This window comes from Apaloderma vittatum, unplaced genomic scaffold (genome assembly GCF_000703405.1).
Source record: "Apaloderma vittatum isolate BGI_N311 unplaced genomic scaffold, ASM70340v1 scaffold11885, whole genome shotgun sequence".
Lineage (NCBI taxonomy): Eukaryota > Metazoa > Chordata > Aves > Trogoniformes > Trogonidae > Apaloderma > Apaloderma vittatum.
This window is the reverse complement of record NW_009715950.1, coordinates 38746-58631: the sequence shown is the minus strand read 5'-3', so window position 1 is coordinate 58631 and position 19886 is coordinate 38746. Positions and strand designations below refer to the sequence as shown.

The 19886-nt window shown below is 37.9% G+C and overlaps 1 protein-coding gene across 1 annotated transcript in view; it reads left to right on the top strand.

The window, feature by feature from the left end:
* The first annotated feature begins 6463 nt into the window (after window positions 1-6463).
* ZDHHC21 (zinc finger, DHHC-type containing 21) overlaps window positions 6464-19886 on the top strand; it is a 29684-nt gene continuing 16261 nt past the window's right edge. Inside the window, exons 1-4 of the mRNA XM_009869355.1 lie at window positions 6464-6617; window positions 7413-7511; window positions 10218-10329; window positions 12811-12949. Coding sequence (XP_009867657.1) covers window positions 6464-6617; window positions 7413-7511; window positions 10218-10329; window positions 12811-12949 — 504 coding nt within the window. The remainder of the gene's footprint in view (window positions 6618-7412; window positions 7512-10217; window positions 10330-12810; window positions 12950-19886) is intronic.

Below are 19886 nucleotides of genomic sequence, written 5' to 3'. Positions count from 1 at the left end.
CTTCAGGAGTGCCCTTCTCTGTGCACTTCTCTGTGTCCGTAGCGGGCTTCATGAGTATCACCTTACGTGTGAAATAAAGAAGTGTCATTTTTGTGAAGCTCCGCTTTTTTTGCTGAATGGTGAGGAGGGCTTGTGCTGCTTTTGAGGTGGTAACGGAAGGGGTGCATGGGCTGTGCCGGCTGTGTGCTCCAGCGACACAGCAGGAGGAGGTAACAGTGCCCTTCGAACTTCCTTGGTTTCGCACTTTCCAGCTCCAGGTAGCAAGATGAAGTTGTAGGTCTTCATGTCCTTCACACTGAGGATCCAGATTGGGAGTGTGCTGAAGTAACAGACATGACTACAAGCAGCTGTTTGGTCAGCAGCAAGTGAAGATAGTTTTCATGGATTTGTGATCAATGAGGATACAGTGTTTGTATGTTAATATTGGGCTATGTCCCAGTCCATGCCTGTGTGCCATCTTTCATGGATGCAGGTGTTTACAGAAGTGCCTTGCAAGATCCTATCTATAAAAAAGAATTGGGCGAGAATGTCTTGCCTACCTTAACCAATCTGTCAACAGCCACCTAACAACTGAAGTGCCAAGGTCTCTACTAGCAGACATCTATTGTACAAACATTTGCAAAGCCAGGTGCGTGGGTTTTGTCATGTCAAAAATATGCTGCTGATTGTATTATTCAGATACTAGTTTTGTTAAACACTAGAGGTGCAAAAGGCACCTCTAATGGTAATTCAGTTCTGAGGATAACATCACAGTGACTACCTTGAAATGTAATTGAAAGTAATTTAGTTGCTTGGTTCAGGTCCAGTTGGGTTTTTTTATGTTGAAATACGTTTTTAGTTTTTAGTCAGTAATTTCTGACAGTAATTAAATCTTAAAATTTAAGCTCTAATTTAAGATCTAACACCACAGTTAGATGCATAAATTGATGGAGGTTGTTGAGTGTTAAAGTCTTCCCTTCACTGTCACAAATATTACAGCAAACGTATCTCTCCTGTTTCTACTCGCTGATTGTTTTTCTGTCTGAACTTCTTAGGATAGAGCCTTTTTAGGAAGAGGTGCTTTTCTTGCTCTAAAAGTGTGAGTGCAGTGTTGTTCACTTTGCATAGGGTCTTAGAATCGTGTTTCACAGTGAACAGTGCTATGAATTATTGATCTGTGTGTCATTCTGTATTTGCTTAAGCATTTGTGAAAGAAGTTCTGGAATTCAGCTATCAAAAGTCTTAGCTTTCTTACTGAAGTAGAAGTCCAGGGCTAGAGTGAGGCTGAATGTACAGGATATTTATTTCTAGTTATGCATTAGTGGAACAGCCATAAAAGTTCAAGGAACAGGATGTCACCGGAGCTGGTTGTGATGTTTCTCAGGATGAGAAATTGAGTAGCGCTTGTATTGGATTTATTTATGAAACAGGTTTTTTGGTTTTTGTGTTTTCATTTGGACCTTGATGCAAAGTTTTATACTTTTTTTTGGAGTTTGCATTCAAGTGAACTTATTAAAACAATATTTATTTCTGTTAACATTTCTGGTTAGTGCAAAACTTACACGTTTCTCAGAAGTGATTTCTGCCTGCCTAACTCATTCTGTGGTCTCATTATTCAGTGGATGTTACATCAGAAGTCATGTTGGAGGTGATTGTCCTGAACAAATACTGACTTTATGATATCATTAGTTGAACTAGACAGAAAGAGAAGAGTTAGGAAAATATGCTGTCTGGCCACCCTGTATTAAAAGTATTTTTTGGAAAGGCAAGAACAGTTCTTGACCGTACAGGAAAGACTCGATCATGCTTTGGTAAATCTGAAGCTTTTCACAGCCTCAGCTACTATATGCCTTGAAATACTTTGAGATGTTTATTCAGAAAAAAAATGGCTATAAATTAGGGTATGAGGAAGAAAACCACAAAATCCCCATCATGTTACATATTTTGTCCTAAATGATTTTGCTGGAAAATTTTTAGGCATTGTATGTATTGTATTGTATTGTTTCTTTTCAACTGATTTGTTTTAAGTCTGTTCATAGACTTTTTTCCTGTACATATTGTATTTATTCTTATCAGAAATCACGTATCCTAAAGAACAGAATTACTTGAGATGAGTCTTCCTTTCTTTTGATGGTGCATTTGAAAGAGTAAATACAGAGGTTTTTTAAAATATGTTTAAAAAGAGAAACAGCCCCTCCCCATATTTATTTAAGGTTCATAAACTAAGAAGCAGAGGGAAAAAGGTCACTTTGCTGGAGGAACTCCATATGTTAGCATTATTTATGCAGTGTTGCTGACAAAAGTATAATGAAAAATATAAAAATGTGTCATTATAATAGGCATGCAGGAAGCAAGTGCATCGCAATTTAAAGTAACTGAAACTCACGGACAATAGTCCAGCTTTATACAGACCCTTCTCTGAACACTCCCATCCTTTTAAATCTGTATTAAAATTGTGAAATGACCTGGAACTGAGATTCAAGGAACATTAGTCAGAATTAGCATGTCAGTGAAGGCATGGAAAGGGGAGGCAAAGGATCTGGATATCTCTTGTGAATAGCTTGAGAGGAAGCTCTAGTCAGTATGGTGAGGTATGAAAAACAAAAACAGAAGATAGTATATTATATGCTTCCTTTTAAGCTGGTGTTGATGATTCCTTGAATATCACACTCTTTTCTCTCTCTTCCAGAAAAGATACAGAAGATGGTGATGAAAAATCTCCCTTTCTTGAGAATGGGGCTTTTTTTGGCATAGTTCCAACTTAATTGTGGAACTTACCATCAAAGGTATGGGTTTGGGGCTGCTGGTGGTGGTTGGTTTTGGGTTTAGTTTGGTTGGTTTATTTAATAGTAAGAGTGCATAATGTCATGGAGGCAGAAGTTAGTCACTAAGTTGTAAAGATTTGGGATAGATTTCCATTATAGACATTCGTTTTGTTTTTTCCAGAATCTCACTGCTTATTGCTCACATGTTATTCTTAGCAGGTCAAGTATTTCAATACTTGTATCTTTCTGTTTCGTTTGTTGAGCTGTTATTTCCCCTTCTGAGGAAGTGCTGTGAAGTCATGGAATCTCTTCTGCTCTGGTAAGATGGAAAACAGATGGATTCCTCAGCGGTCAGCAGTATTTCTAGCTGCCACTGTTCTTACTTTTGGCCTCTGTGTTTCTGCCACTCTGTGATTTCCCTTTCCTAAATCCATGCTGACTACTCCTAAACAGCTTCTTATCCTTCATGTGTTTGGAAGCAGTTTCCAGGATTATTTGCTTCACCTTCCCCTTGTGAGGGGATCAGGGTGAGGCTAACAGGCATGTAGTTGCCTGGATCCTCCTTCTTGGCCTTGAAAACAGGGTTGACCCTTGCTTTCTTGAGTCCTCTGGAACCTCACCCTTCAGTTTAAAAGATTCAAATGTAGTTGAGGGTAGCTTCACAATGACAGGGCTAACTCTCTCAGCACTCACGGTGACATCAGGGTCCAAGGAAGTGTTATTTAAGTGTTATTGTTAAATGTTTAAGAGTTTCTTAATCTGATCTGCACTCAGATCAAGTCTGTTTTGATCCAGACTTTCCCACTGGTCTCAGGGGTCTGGGATTCCAGAAAGCAAGTCTTACCTGTGAAGAGCAAGGTGAAGAAGGCACTTTGAGCTTTCTGTATCCTTTCACCAGGTAGCCCGCCTCATTCAGCAGCAGGCCCTCTACCCTTCCTTATGCTGCTAATGTAGCTGTACAAGATTTTCCTTTTGACCTTCGTATCCCTCACCAGATTCAGCTCCAGGTAGACTTTGCTTTCCTAACCCTATCCCATTACACCCAAGTGGTGATTCTGTATCAGGTGTGTGCACATACTTGATGTGGCCCCACTTCACCTCTGTTTTTTTAATTATAAGATCTCTTGTCCTCTTCATCCTGCATCCTTTGCTTGCAAACCCTGACTGCCATTTCCTTAATCATAGGCCACCACCTCCCTCTCTCATCGTTCCTAGTCTAAGCCTTCCCTTAGCAGATTGACCAGCCTGTTGACAAAGATGCATTTACCCCACATAGTGTCAGGTGGATCTTCTCCCCCATCCCCTGCAGTTCTTGATCCTCACAGAAGGTCCTGTCGATGTAAAAGTTGAGTTGCAACTTTTGACACAAGCTGCACAACCATCCTGTTGGTCCATGAGGTCTGTCTACTCCTCCCCAAGTCCTTTCCCTTCACCAGCAGGATGAAAGAGACATCCTCTGGTTCCCGGTCCCTGGTCCTCATATTCCAAGCCACATACTCATGCGTGAAATGCTCCTGGTCTCCCCTGGCTGTATCTGTGGTGCCCGTATGGAAGAGCAGCTGAGGGTAATAGTCTGAGGGCCAGACTACTATCAGCCTCAGTAGCAGCTTTTCCATGGTATCCAGGACCCAAGGCCCTGGGAAGCAGAAAACCTTGCCAGGTGACAGGCTGGGCTGTCAGAGGCGCCCCTGTCCCTGCAGCAGGGAATTTACCACCACTGTTCCTTGCCCTCTACTGCCTGTGCTGCCACAGGACAGAGGCACAGCCAGCTCAGTGGCTTCATTAGAGAGAACTGCCTGTCTTTGCCTGCTACCAGGGCTCAGAACGTGCCCTGTAGATCAGAGGTGCAAGTGGAGCAGGAATTGTTGTCCTGGTGCAGAAGCTCACAAGCTCCCAGGTGTTGCCAGGCTTAGCATCTGCATGCCCAGCTTGACAAGCTAAGCCTCTGCCTGGTTCTCCTCTGTGCAGTTGGGATTCCTGTAGCTGCAGGGTCTTGGAGGAGGTCGGGTTCATCTCCTTTTCAGCATCACTGAGTGGCCTGCTCACCTCCTCCCACAGCTTCTCTGCTTGTGGTGACAGATTCTCCATGAGTGCACACTTAGAAGGATATAAAATGGTTTTTCGTTCTAAACCTGCTGGTTGCCAAAGCTAACTTGCAACATGGGCACTTTAAGAACTGGCAGATTCAGGGGTATAATACTGTATCATTTATATGTCTACATACAGGGGTAGTATATTAATACCATGTATACAGCTGACTGGTGCATGCATGCTATGTATAGTAATATTAGAAAAGGGTAGTAAATTAGGCCAAAATAGGTAATAGGCTCTTTTTTTCATGGATTTAAAAACTGTTTTAAGGGCACAGTAGCTGTATTCAGTATGCAACATGGGTTATAAAACAAGTGTTAGCAAATCTAATGCATTTTTAAGGAAAAATATAAGGACTTAATACTCTGCTGTACTTGATTGATAACACTGTTGCATGGGAAAACAGCAAAGGATTAGATAAGTGCGCAGGAAGAGTGTAAAAAAATGTCAGAGAGCTTATTTGAGTCTAATTTTGCCTAGAGATCTAGAAAAAGAAGAAAACAAGACATCAATGCAGCCTGTGGAGAGAAATTGTGAATGCGAGTGACCATAGACAAACATGAAACAAATAAGCAAAACTGGAAACAGAGATGTCTGACTAATAAATAAGTTGAAATTTTCAGTAGAACCTGAAAGGAATGGAAGAAAATCCATCTGAGAAGTACAAGTTCTCTGAAGCCCAGAAATCAGGGATATCAATGGGTAGGAGGGTAGCTTGGAGTTTATGTGTGTTGTAATATTAAGATAGGTATATGTAGGCAGCCCAGCAAAAAATGTAGCTAGTAATCCTTCCCTTGAAGCTTCTGCTGAACAATCCTTATGACTTGGTGCTGTGTTTTTATTAAGGTAGCTTATGAAGCTCTGAAGTTCATACTGGCTTGATGAGGTTTCTTCCACCTAAAACAAAAAAGAACCTTGCACACTAAACTATCAGAATGAGATCTTGATGTTTTAAGTCTGATTAATAGTGAGAAAACTTAATATTGTATGATACCTTTTAATAATCTATGTGGAATATATTAGGATAGTGTGATTCCTTTCTCTCTAGTGGTTTGGTATAAATGCCTTTAAAGTGGCTTTTTAAGCATGGAAAAATGAAAAATTCCTGGGGAAGCTTGTGACTATTTAAAGCATACAAGCTTTAAAAAAAGTAATGTTGAAATATAGTTGGGAGACTACAATAGGTCGATGGGATGAATCCTTGTGCAACATAAATCATTCCCTGTATTTCTTGTTTGCTTCACAGGCGTTTTATTGTGATGAGAGGCTTCTTTAATGTTTGTATCTTTTATTGCTGTCAGCTGGCTGGCAGTTGTTTGCTTTACCTATTACTTAACAGTTTTCCCAGGTACTTGTTTTACTTGAATCTTGATGATAAATGCTACTTTTTAGCAAAACCATAAAATATTTCTCTTCCTGGTACTTGAAGAGTGTATGTGAAATATCTGTAAGTTTTCATATAATTTCTTAAAACAGTGGCTGACAAGGTAGGTTTTTTTATTTGAATGTGTGTGAAACTGTGCAAGATGCATGATACTATTTAATTTACTCTTTTTTAAAAAAATATTCTCTCTCTAGGATAATCTTTTCTGCCTGGGTTGTGACAGACGATTACATTTTTGTGTTCAATGGGACGACAAATTCACTTTGTGGTTGACCCTCAGGGTTGGTGCTGCATGGGCCTGATTATCTTCGTCTGGCTGTACAACACAATCTTCATTCCGAAAGTCATCCTTTTTCCTCACTATGAAGAGGGACATATTTCAGTTGTGGCAATTTTATGTAAGTCAATTTAAGTTAGCCCTTTTTTCTATTAGGAAAAATAATATCTTTGGGCAGTAGTTACCATAAATGAGAAAGGTCAGAAAGTAAAGAGAAAGATGCAAAATTAAGATAAAGGATCAGAGTAATGGGACGCATCCTACGTTTTTGTCTTCTGAAAAGTTGAGACACTTCATTTCAGAAGTGTTATGGTAAAACTTACTTGCATGGAAACTGGGGAGAAACATTAATGTCACTTTCAGATCCTGTAGCTAGAACTTACTGATAGAATTTCAGGCCCATTATTCTACTCTTAATGCTCTTTGGGTTGTTAGTACTGGTGATTGACAAACCGAGTTTTGTTAGTTCATCGTACATCCCTGGATGGGGTCAGCTAATATGAGTTATGCTAATAGGTTTCGCTGGGGAATAGGCTTGAATTATAATGGGAACCAACTTTTAAGTGCAGAAGGGCTGTTGGCAGTGTCCTTTCACATAGCAGCTTTGAGGTGTAGAATGATTGATGCTTGTTTGATAGGACAGTGGAGAAACTTCTCAAATACAGTCATAAGGTCATAGTGGCATCCTGCTAGTGTTACCAAAACAGGGTTCAATGCTGTATTCTCCTTTTCCTTTTATAGACTGAGGAGTGCTTAATATTTTAGACTGTAGAGTACCTAATATATATATGTAGTTGAATGAGAAGGCTGAGTTATTTATTTCCAGCTCAGTGCTGGAGAATCTATATTTTTGATTCAGTGCACAGCAGGTATTTTTTACACTTGAAAAAAGCAAACAAATACTTTATTTTTTCAGGTTACTACTTCTGCTCATTGTTTTGTATAGCTTCATTACTAAGAGCCTCAGTAGCTGATCCAGGAAAACTACCTGAAAACCCAAAGATACCAATTACAGGTATGTTGTTTCTATATAATTGAATAAAAGATATTTTAATGCCCTCAAAAGAATCAGGAATCAGTCTGATTTTGTGAGACTTGATGGAAATCATGAGCTGTCTCTGCTGAAGCCTTATTGTTAGTCGAATGAAAATTAGTATATCACTGTTTTCAACTTGTAAATTTCTAACACTTTCCTTTCTGTAGACTCAAAACTTGTTATTCAAAGCTTGTATTCCAGTGAAAGTTCACTTAGGTAGGACCTTAGGCTAGAAAATTTTTCCATAGGAAGAATCTTTTTTTTTGCATTCTAGAATTTCAGACATATTGTGTCTACTTGTAATTTGATAATATTTTAGAAAAAAAAAATTAGAGATGGTTAGTCATTATCATTCTACAGCTTTTTTCTGAGTAAATTTTTAAGATGTTCAAAGGGATGGTAGAAGGTACCCTTATGCTGGATTTTACCTGTGCTTTTTTATACACTTTTATTTTCAATGATGTAATATTTGTATAGCTGTTAGCCAAGTGTGATGCTAATTGCATTGTCTTACTATAAAGTAGAAACTTAACAGAATTCTCTTCTGACCTTGTGAATTTATCCCACAATTCTGATGCTCCAGAAATTGGAGAAAAATTTGAAACCTGAATAATCCTCCACAGAGAAAGCTAGTATTTTTGTGAACTGTTTGTTGCTATTGAGGTTCTTGTCTAATGCACAGAGCTTTTACATAACAGTTTAAAAAGAAATAGGGCTATTAAACAGCATGAGCTTTGTCACATTAACAGAAAATACTCATTGAACGTAGGAAATGTATCAAATGCAGTGAGGGGTGAATATTTCAGTTTTGTCTTGCAACATTGTGGTTGCCAGAAGCAGCAATTTTCTCCCTGATGTTAGTGAGAATCTAGGATGAGGTTTGGAATCATGATCTGTTTAGCTTCAGCACTGATATTATGATGTTCACAAACTAGGCAGCCGAGAGTGGGAAGGGATATATTTCCCTAGGATTCGGGTGTGAAACACTGATCACAGAAAATCTTGTATCAATGTTCTTTCTGCTCCTGGTTACTGAGCCTCTGATCCATAAAATGAAAGGTGGCTTAGAACTTGGATTCTGCAGTCATGTAGCAGGAAGAATGACATGGATTCTGCAGCCCAAGCTGAAGAATGAAGACACTCAGTACAGTTATAGACAATTATATTTATGGCCGAGTGTTTGTTTACCTGCAAAATACCAGGACCAGTGCAAATTCCCTTTGTGCATGAATGTTTCTTTCACTTTTAAAGGATCCCTTTGATTAGCTCTTCAACATCTTCATGCTCCATTTCATATTGCAATGTTACTTTATAGATACTTCTGAAGATGGACACTTAGGCTTGACTGTGACATGGGTGTTATGATTTGGTGTACGCTATATCAAGCATAAAAAAGTAGCATTTCTGTTTCTGATACTCTCTAGGTTGATGGTAAGATATATTTTACATTGTATAAATTGCATTAAAAAATGAGGTTGGGGTGTTTCTAAACTCTGCTGGTAGCTACCCTATTACGGAGCAACACCTTTGTGACACTGGATTTATGGGAACAGATTGTAAATTAAGTTTCCATCTGGCATTTTTACTAGTTTAATGTTCTCACATACTAGGCTTCTTTACTTCCAATGTCCAAATGTTGTTTTACAGTAAGAAAGACAAGATTAGAGCTGCCTGCAGGTGGCTCAGAAGTCAGAAGTGCTAAATTTAATTAACATAGAGACAATGCGTTATAAAATTCCAGAATGCCCTACTGTGAAAATTAAGCTTTCTTTTCTTTTCTTCCCCCCCCCCCCACCCCCGCCCCAGGATTTAAGTTGTTTCTCAGCATCAAAAAAGTTCTAGTTAGGTAGAAACAAATCAGCTGAAATATTTAAGATTCTCCGTCATGCACTAGTTTTCCTTAAAGACAAAAAATACGTGCTTTTGTGAATGGAAGTATTACGGTGTTAGTGTGATTTGCTTCACATCTGAAGGTGAACTTTCTGATTACTCCATTTTCAAAGTCTTTGTCTAATTTGGATGATGTTTGAGGTAAATAGTAGCTAAGCTCAGCAATGGTAGCTCCTGGTAGTTTCTGCTGCTTGGTTTCTCTGGACATCAGCTTAAAGAATCTCACTTTGGGCATCCAAAAGTAGTGTGTATTTTTAAATACAAAGCTAACCTATTTCTGTTCTTTGATTACCTTATGTGTAAAATTTCATGCTGTTATATGCATGTTTTAAAATCCTTCAAGATAGAAGCTACTCCTGAAGCTTTTCCTTGTATATTTTATTTTAGTTATCTAACTTTGACAAATTTGAGAATCAGTATTTCCTCAGGAGATTTTGGAATGACAAGGAAATTGTAGGATGGTTTGGTCTAGCAGATAAGTTTTTTCACAGTAGACATGTAAAAAAAAATTTGAATTACAGTCTTCCTTGTTTGAGTAACAGCTTTTGTGCTGTAGTTATTTTTTGTGCTGTAGTTATTACTCTATAGATACGTATAGGAGAGAGGATTTTGGAGAAGAGAACTGACAGAGTGGCAGAATTATCTTGCAGTTTAATTAAAGTGACAGTGGGGAAAAAAAGGTGTTTTATACATTGCTTACCCTTCTCATATCATAAGAATAATTTTTTCTCTCTTTGAATGTAGCATGTAGCTTTATCATAAACTTGTTTAAATCTCTTCTACATTTTCACCTAGAACGAGACTATTGGGAATTATGTAACAAGTGCAATATGATGAGACCAAAGCGTTCACACCATTGTAGTCGTTGTGGACATTGTGTGAGGAGGATGGATCACCACTGTCCATGGTAAGACCAGAACATTTGTTCTAGCAGTACACTGTTGTTTCAGTGAATTATTTCAAAGTTCATGGTCTTGACTGCTGGTCATTTGTCATATTTCTTTCCTAGTACTGCTTGATTATTTAGGCGTTTTGAGCAGGGAAAGAACTTTCTTATGCCCGTAAGTAATACTGACAGTAAGAACTGTTGTGATGCAATGTTTTGTTATTGTCAAATTCTTATATGCCATATAGTTCTGGAAAATTCCCGTTTTGTTTAAGGAATTGGAATTTTTGTTCCTAAGACTGATCTCAACAAAATTGATTTGTACATTGCAGATATGTTTCATTGGTTGCAATTTAGTTTCTAATGCTGGGAAAACATATATTTTGTAGGAAATTAAACAATATACATGTTCCTTGGATTGAAATAAAAGATTACAGTTTAAACATAATAGAGGATGCTCCTTATAATAATAAAAATGGATCATTGTTTCAGGCAGTTTTTGATTTTAATTTTCTGAATGACAGTGCTGAGTAGAAAATGTTACTGACTCATACCATTCCCCACTTGTCATAGCCTCTCTATTTTTGTAGTGTTTGCTAACTAGTTTCAGTCAAAATGAACTAATCTGGCTAAAATTCTCTACTTAAATTGATTGTTTGTAGCTTAAAATAAAAATAAACATTTTTGACTGGTTCTGAGGCGAGACAGCAAGACAGCAATAATGAATGGCAGAGGACGGGATTTTCTCATGTTGATTTAGTAATTTTTTAAACTAGACTTTTTATCAGTCACTACTTCAGAAGATAGTGCCAGCTTAGTGCTTCTGTCGTTATTGGCTGTGCCAATGCTTCTATGAAATTGTACCCCGACCACATTTTTTGCAGCAATGTAATTTCTGTAAATCAGACTAGACTTAGATTTCAAAAGTTTTGAACCATGTACTTAATATTTATATTATCTTTATGAATCCTTTACTGCTTTATGTTGGAATACACAGAATGAGCTTCTGAGTAGAGATGCTGTTGTGTCTTCTGTGTCTTCGGCTCATTCCTAAGTCATGCTGATTTGTCATTAGGGTATTCTGTGAGATCACATTTATTTCAAGCCATTCATTTGTATTTCCAGTGTTTGGGCTCTGCATAGTTCACAACACTTGAAATGTGTTGAGAAGCAAAAAGTAATACATATTACTGTGAAATTTTGCAAACTTAAGAAAATGATTTTACTCTTGAACATTACGTGGAAGTTGTAGGAGTATCTTTGCTGTATGAAGATATGGAGAAATATGTCTCCTATTCTAAGCAGAAATCTTGGTAATAGAATCATAGAATGTTAGAATGTGTTGGGCTGGAAGGAGCCTTTAAAGGTCATGTAGTCCAGCTCACCTGCAGTCAGCAGGGACATCTTTAACTTGACCAGGTTGCTGAGAACCACTCAAGCCTGACCTTGGATGCCTCCAGAGATGGGGCCTCCACCACCTCTTGGGGCAACATGTTCAGAGTTTCACCACCCTCACAGTAAAGAACTTCTTCCTAACATCTAATCTAAATCGACTCTGCTCTAGTTTAAAACCATTGCCCCTTGTCCTGTTGCTGCACGCTCTTGTAAACAGTCCTTCCCCAGCCTTCCTGTAGCCCCCTTCAGGTACTGGAACGCTGCTCTGAGTTCTCCCCAGAGCCTTCTTTCCTCCAGGCTGAACAGCCCCATCTCTCTCAGCCTGTCCTCAGAGGGGAGGTGCTCCAGCCCTCTTGTCATTTCTATGTTCCTCCTCTGGACCCACTCCAACAAGTCCATGTCCTTTTTGTATTGAGAGCTCCAGAGCTGGACACAGTGCTGCAGGTGACGTCTCACCAGAGCAGAGCAGAGGAGCAGAATCACCGCTCTTGACCTGCTGGCCACGCTTCTTTCAATGCAGTCCAGCATGCCTTTGGCCTTCTGGGCTACAAGCGTGCATTGTTGGCTCATGTCCAGCTTTTTGTCCACCAGTACCCCTAAGTCCTTTTCCACGAGGCTATTCTCTGTCACATGATCCCCCAGCCTGTACTGATAATGCAGATTGTCCTGACCCAGGTGCAGGACTTTGCACTTGGCCTTGTTGAACCCTATGAGATTCATATGGGCCCACTTCTCCAGCTTGTCCAGGTCCCTCTGACATATTGACCTCATCTCATAGCTTGATGTCATCTGCAGACTTGTTGAGGGTGCACTCAGTTTTACTATGTGATTGATGAAGATACTGAACAGCACTTGTCCCAGCACAGAGCCCTGAGGGACACCACTTGTCACCCAATACAACCTACACTTCAAGTAGCAGTGTAAGGAAACCACTATTTGCCATCGCTAACACAGAGACCATAACTGTGATTAGGAATGGAGTGATTAGTCAGTAGTTCTTATGTTTGCTCCATAAGTAATCGTAATTTCTGTTACTCACAGTATCATAACTGCAGTGTTAAAGTCTTTGTACTTCTGTCTTTATGTATACAATTTGTTTTTCTGCAGGATTAATAATTGTGTTGGTGAAGACAATCACTGGCTGTTTTTACAGTTGTGTTTCTACACTCAGATCCTTAGTTCCTATACGCTGATACTAGATTTTTGCCATTACTACTACTTTTTGCCTCTGAAAAAAGAAAATGGGGTAAGAACTTGTTTTCTCTACAAAGTGAATAAATAGCTAGTATTTCAATGTGATATCTGGTTACTGCACATTTCTGCTAGCTCAGTTTTTGAGAGTGAGGAGAGTTCAGCTACATGTATGTCACCAAGTGAGCAACGCATTTATGGTCAGTAACAAAATGCCATTCTGCAAGAGTTTACAATATTTATGTGTTAAAAACAACATTAGTTTTCTTAGAAATCTAGGAAAGGAGGACAGAACCAGTTCCTTTGCATTTATACTGTACCCTAACAAATACAAGTGCATCGAATAGAAAAACCTGGAAAACAAGCTTAAAACATAGTCTAAGTTAGATAACATTCCAGATATCCAAAGAGATTAAGACCATCCCAGAAATTGGTAGTGTACCCTAAATCTTCCTGAGATTTTTTCCACTACTGAAGTGCTGCAGATTTTTTTATTCCGAGTTGATGTGACACCCTGGCATACCCTCTGCTGGTGGCATCACACTCATCTTTCAAGTCTGCTGGAGACTGGCCTTTGGTTATGGGTAAGGCAAGTCTCATTTTCCAGTCTGCTGAACAACTTAAGCTTGTCGTATTATTTTGTATTCTACATAAAAAATAAGAACAAATATTCTAAATAAAATAAGAATGTTAAACTTCTTGAAAAAATCTGCTTCTGGAAAAGAGTAAGGCATAGCCTTCCAAGCTTGTTATTTGCTCCCATATGAGCCTGCAGCAGATGTGATATCCCCAAGAAAACATATGTGAAAATGATGTGTCATAGGAGAGATGCAAATGTAAGAAAACTGTATTCCTTGGATCATCCAGAACTGAAAAAAGTGCAATAATTGTGTTGATGGTTACAAGCTTATTATTATGTGAGGGTTATATGAGTATTTCTGCAAGTCTTTCTTAAAATAACTTCTAAAGGAATTCCATTTTTTATTTTTTTTCACTGGTATGCATATTTCTGTTTAAATGGTTTAAGGAACTTCAGAAATGTGGAAAAGAAGAATTTGCTGTTTGCGTCGAGCATCTTTCCACAGACACTATCCTGTAAACTGAGACAGACCTGTAAAATGTGTCTCTTAGAATGAAGTACTCACGTTTTTTTACTTTGTTTCAAGTTTGTTGCAGATGGGCTTTACATTTTCACCTTGTTTTACAGGTATTGTGAAATTTGAGTGAGCTATTTTGATTTGTTACATTCAAGTTGAACGGGATATGGAATTGTAGTCTTTCTGTATTGGTGACAAAATCTGTCATCTAAGTAAAATTTCTTACGTATATCTTACATTTGGGGTTTTTCAAAGTTAATGTTTTTGGAAGGTAACTTAATGTAAAGGCCTTTGCTTCTAGTTTCAGTAGCTTTGTAAACATTTTAATTTATAAACAAAGTTGACCTACTGTATTTCTGGATAAAGTAGTCTTATACTTTCTATATACTGAAGGCTTCCCGTGCTCTGGGTTTGCAGGTTTCAAGCTCAAAGCTTCTCAGTGATACTGATCTCAATGCTGGATTGGCTGTTGCAGTGCCTCTGGAAGTGTTGTTTTCCAAAGATAAAATCATTGTATGAAATTAGTGATGCTTCTCTAATAGTGTAATTTCATGGCACAACATTTCATTTTTATTGTGAGAGTCTCTTGAATGCTCTAACTTACCTGAAGTAATCACACTGTGTTTAAAAAAAAATGAACCTAAGTTCTCTTTGAAAGGGAACCAAATCTTTTGCTTGGAGATGGTCTGTGGAAGAGAGCAAAAGGGAAATCATGTTTATTCAGACAGTTTGCAACCTCTAAATAGGTTTATAATACATAGTTTTTAATAATAGCAGTTCAAAAAAATGAGTTTGTATAAAACTTTGTTCTTCATGATTTAGCTGGGTTAATTTCAAGTCCTTTGGAGCATGGCCTACTTTTAATACCTACTCTATAGAAGATTTAACAGCTTTGGAGGCAGAATACATATGCAGTAATTCATTTAAGCCAGTTTAAGTAGTTGCCTGAACAGTGGATTGACTTTTCATGTTTGTCTCTCTGAATTCACAGAGTCATAGGAAAAATGTAGTATTTTGTTCTATATGGTTTTGGTTTGTCTTAACTATGGGTATTTTTGCTTTATCAATTTATATATGTCAGCAGTTCAGATGGCACTATTCCATTTGAAAAACTGGATCTGTGTATACCGTGTAACATTCTGTGTCCCAGAGAGTTAAATATGTTTGGAACATATAGAAAAACTTAACTAGACACAGCAGATTTGGTCTGTTCAGACCCTTGTTAAGTCTGATATTACACTGAATAGTTTTTAGCTTTCACAGTTTTTCAGATGCAGCATTGAGGGCACACACTGAAGTACAGAAAATTAAGAATAATTTGTTTGGGTGTCTAGCCAATATATCTGCCTGGAAGATGATGTCAGAGATGCATTAAGGTGATTTTTTTTAAGTGTTGCTAAGGATATGGTGCCATATAACTTTGTGCCACAGAATGAACAGGATCAGTGAGAAGATTTACTTATGATTAGTTAGTTTTTTAGACAAGCTGAAAGGTTTTTTGTCTTTGTATGTCAGCTAAAGCTGAAGTACCACAGCATTCCAGAGACTGCAGTACCTTCTACATTTCATGGAAGCACTAGTCTGAGTTGAAGTTTTGGCTGTAACAAAGAGCTTATATTTTCTGAATTCATAGGGGCTAGTGTTTAGCACAGATTCAAAAAAAATGGATTTTTCTTCTAAACAGCCATCTGGAATTAGCTTATTCTTGCTCATTAAAAATACTTGTGAATTTTTGGCTTTGTGCCTTCATCTTAATTTTTATTCCCTGGATAAAAAATACTACATAAAATAGAAGCTGTATAATTAAAATTGCTTTTAGTGCTGTTGTGAAATAATCATTCTATCGCAGTACTGATTATGAAAATATGATTACTGTCTGTGTGTTAGTATTTCCTTGTATTTTTATTGTATTGTTATTTTTAAAGAGTTAAGAAAACCCCAAACGTTTTTAATTAAGTATACTAATGTAAGGGTGATAACTTTAAAGCTAATGGAGAAAGCCATTTCAACAGAGCTAAAAATTTTCATTTTCAGGTCTTATGGCAGAAAATTGCTTCAGTAGTGTTCTTGGCTCTTGTAGTGCGTTCTGTCAGAAAGATGTGTTGTGATTGTTGCTGCTATTTGGCCAGTAGGAGGAGTACCATTACTGCTAGAAATGAAAGAAATGGGAGCTACCTCATGTGAGATCCTGGCAGAAGAAAAATACATAGTGCGAACAAAACAACAAATGAGTTCCTCTGCTAGCTTTGGTGATTTTCAGAGGCTGAAACTGGAACGTTTAGTTAGATTTTACATCTTCATTAAAAACCATCAAGGTCAGGAAATCTGTATCTTAATACGCAGTATTAAATCGTGTGGATAAGATGCGAAGAATAAATACTAGTCTTTTTGTGATTACATAGTTGCTCTCTACGTGGCAGTACTGGCACAGGTCCTAGACACAGCTGGTCTAGTAGAAGCAAAAATAAATGCCTTGTCAGTATATTTTACCTGAATCACAGAAGGCTTCTAATATTTTCAGCGGAAGAAGTTTTGCTGATATGTTCTGTTTGCTAAAATGATTGTCATAGAAAAAAACACTGAAATATGAAAACCTAAACCCTTTTCCTCTGTTTTAGTTTTATTTTCTTCCTGGTTCTGCAGTTATAAATTGTATAACATGAAAATACAGTTAATTAACTAATTATAAAATGTTGTGAGCTCTGTTGGTAGAGAGGAGAGGAAACATCATAGAGGAAGCATTGTGTCAATATCAGCCTGCTCTGTCTGGCACTCAGCTTTCTCAATTCTAGATAAAAGACACTGGGAAGTATTCATTAGGCCTTACAAGAAAATTATTTGCAGTAATATTTATTTCAATATTATATATTAACAAGTATTAATTAAAATCTGGAAATATGCATCATACATTTATATTGTAAATAGAATCTAAAGGAAACATTTTCTCTTAGGGTCCTGAGAAGACCTACAGAGTGTGAGAATTTTTAAAGAAACGAAACTACATGAAAATTTTCTTTCTCAGTGTTCTGGAAACCAACCTACGCCTGCTCTCCTTCTGTCTAATTATAAGGATAGTGTATGAATAGCAAATTAAATTTAGAAAGTAAATGCATGGTCTGTAGAAAAAATATAGGAACAACTGAGAAGATAACATTTTGCCAAAACTTAATATATTGGTAGTCTTTTTAATGCAAAGATTGTATGGCCTTTTCTTAAAATCTGTCCTAGTCTGAAATTATTTTAGAATTATCATTTTTGAAATCCTGTGTAGACAGTAATTTTTGGAATCAGAGTGCTATTCCCATTTTCAGTTTAAACCAAATGAATCATGAATCAGACTGGAAAATTACTTACTTAGTTAATCCAGAATAGTCCTGAATCAAAGAAGTGCTTTATGTAAAGATCAGGTGTTATTAATAATAAATACCTCTACAAAAAGGGCTTAGTAGAATGCAGCTCATGTTCTGTGAATTAATGATTTTTTTTTTAAAGTCAGTGAATTTTCTCCTTTGTACCTTCTTCTTCTTTCTTCCTTCAAAACCCCCAGTCTGTATTTTTCGTTTTGCATTTTTGAATCCGACAGCCTGGCTTTGTTCTGTATTCTGTACTGGTTTTATGATAGCCAAGTTGATAGGCTGACTTCATCACCAGTCTGGGGCAGACAGCTTGGACATTTGCAGCTTAGAGTAGGCAAAACAGGTTAGAATCTGTTATGTGAGGTGTCTCGTCCCCAGGAGAAAGAAGGATGTTAGTATTTTTTGTCAGTTTATTAATTTATGTGTATATAATATTTTAGTAAAGAATCAAGATTGAGTAAATGAATATTGTGTCCAGTTCTGGGCCCCTCAGCTCAAGAAGGACAGGGAACTGCTTGAGAGAGTCCAGCGCAGAGCCACAAAGATGATGAAGGGAGTGGAACATCTCCCTTATGAGGAAAGACTGAAGGAGCTGGGTCTCTTTAGTTTGGAGAAGAGGAGGCTGAGGGGTGACCTCATTAATGTTTATAAATATGTAAAGGGTGAATGTCAGGAGGATGGAGCCAGGCTCTTTTCAGTGATGTCCAGTGACAAGACAAGGGGCAACAGGTGCAAGCTGGAGCACAGGAGGTTCCACAAAACTGGTCAGAAAAACTTTTTCACTTTTTCAGAGCACTGGAACGGGCTGCCCAGGGAGGTTGTGGAGTCTCCTTCCCTGCAGACATTCAAAATCCGCCTGGACGTGTGCCTGTGTGACCTACTGTAGGTGATCCTGCTCTGGCAGGGGGGTTGGACTAGGTGATCTTTCAAGGTCATTTCCAACCCTTAACACTCCGTGATTCTGTGATTGTAAGTTAAAATTTGTGGAGGTTGTTTTTCGCATTTTTCTGGAACAGATGCAGTAGTCCTGTGTTGATCCGGCTGAAAGCTCTGTCCTCCTTACAGAGTGTGCTTTTTTTAAAGGAATACTGCAAATGACACTGACCTGTTAAATATTTTAATGCTTTTTTTTTTGTTGTAATTTTCAGCAGGGTAAAAAGAAAGTCGAATTTGGGAAGAGTGTACATATCATTGATTATGATCTAGAGCTGGACCCATCATTGTTTTTGACCTCTCGCCTGTATGATAGAATAAAACTGTAAGAGCTGTTTCCATAGTCAGTGGTAGCATTCATCAAAGGATTCATTCACAACAGTTGATACTCACAAATGGAGACTTGGCAAGTGTTCTGCAATGGGACTGAGGAAGTCTCCTGTGAATCTGTCACAGAGACGTAACTTTTTGTGGAATGTTCTGGTACTGCTTGTTAAGTAAAGATGCTAGAACTCAATCCTCAACATAATCCTACTGATGTACACTTTCTTATTCTGTGACAAATTTCTATTGTACCTCTTTCTCTCCATTTTTATGAGTAGCCAAGAATCCTTGCAGTTTGGTTGATGGATAGAAGTAGTGGCTAAAGGAAATGTAAAAACCTTTAAAACAGGTGACAGCCTTGGGGGAGTTCACATCTGAGCTGTGTATGAAATGCTAAGTGGAAAGACACCAGCTAAACTAAGGTTTTGACAGAGCACTCACGCTGAGATGTTGACAAAAAAGAGACGAGGAAGGGGCTACCTGAAGGGCAGTTCTCACGTTGCTAAAACTCTGCGTCTGATATCTGTGTGAAGGCCACATATGTCAGCCTGGCCCAACATTGGGAAAAGCTGCTATGGGACAAAACTCTTTGTGCCACATGAGAGAGTTCATGTGTTGGTGGTGTTAGCTTTCATGTGCTTAATGATTTGTGGCTCAGTCTGTGCAGTTTTTTCTCTTAGCACAGATAGTGTGATTTTGGAGGTTTGAGGGGGCGTGGCACTGAGACTGATGAGTCCTAAACTATATTTGAAGAAGAGGATCTGTCCAAAATACGCTGAAAGAGGAATGGATTGATTAATTATTGACTAGTCTTGAGGGTTGATTTATTATAGTTTTGATCGATTTTCTTAGTTAATAAAAATGTTTTCATCAGTTCTGGGAAGGAATAATAAAACCAAATTGGGTTGAGTTTTTATGTAAAGTAGTAACATGCTAAACACATTTATTGTTGTTGTTATTATTACTACTGTAATTTAAGTGGATTTTTTAAATGGTCTTTTTATCTGTTTTCATAGAGTCACATGTTTCTGTTTTAATGCAGAATTGTGGAAGTAGCTCTATTATTAAGGTCTGATTACCAGAAGACTACTCCTGCATGCACTTTGGTTTTCTGTAGAAAAATGCTGTTCTGTCTGTACAGATGGCTAGGTGATGGCCTGGTATTGATTTCAAGGCCACCATTGCCTCATAAGCTTTGATTCCCATAGGACTGTGTAATTGCTGGAAAAAATATTTCTCACTAATAATTCAGGAACCCTCAATCTTTTGCAGTAGATGCATT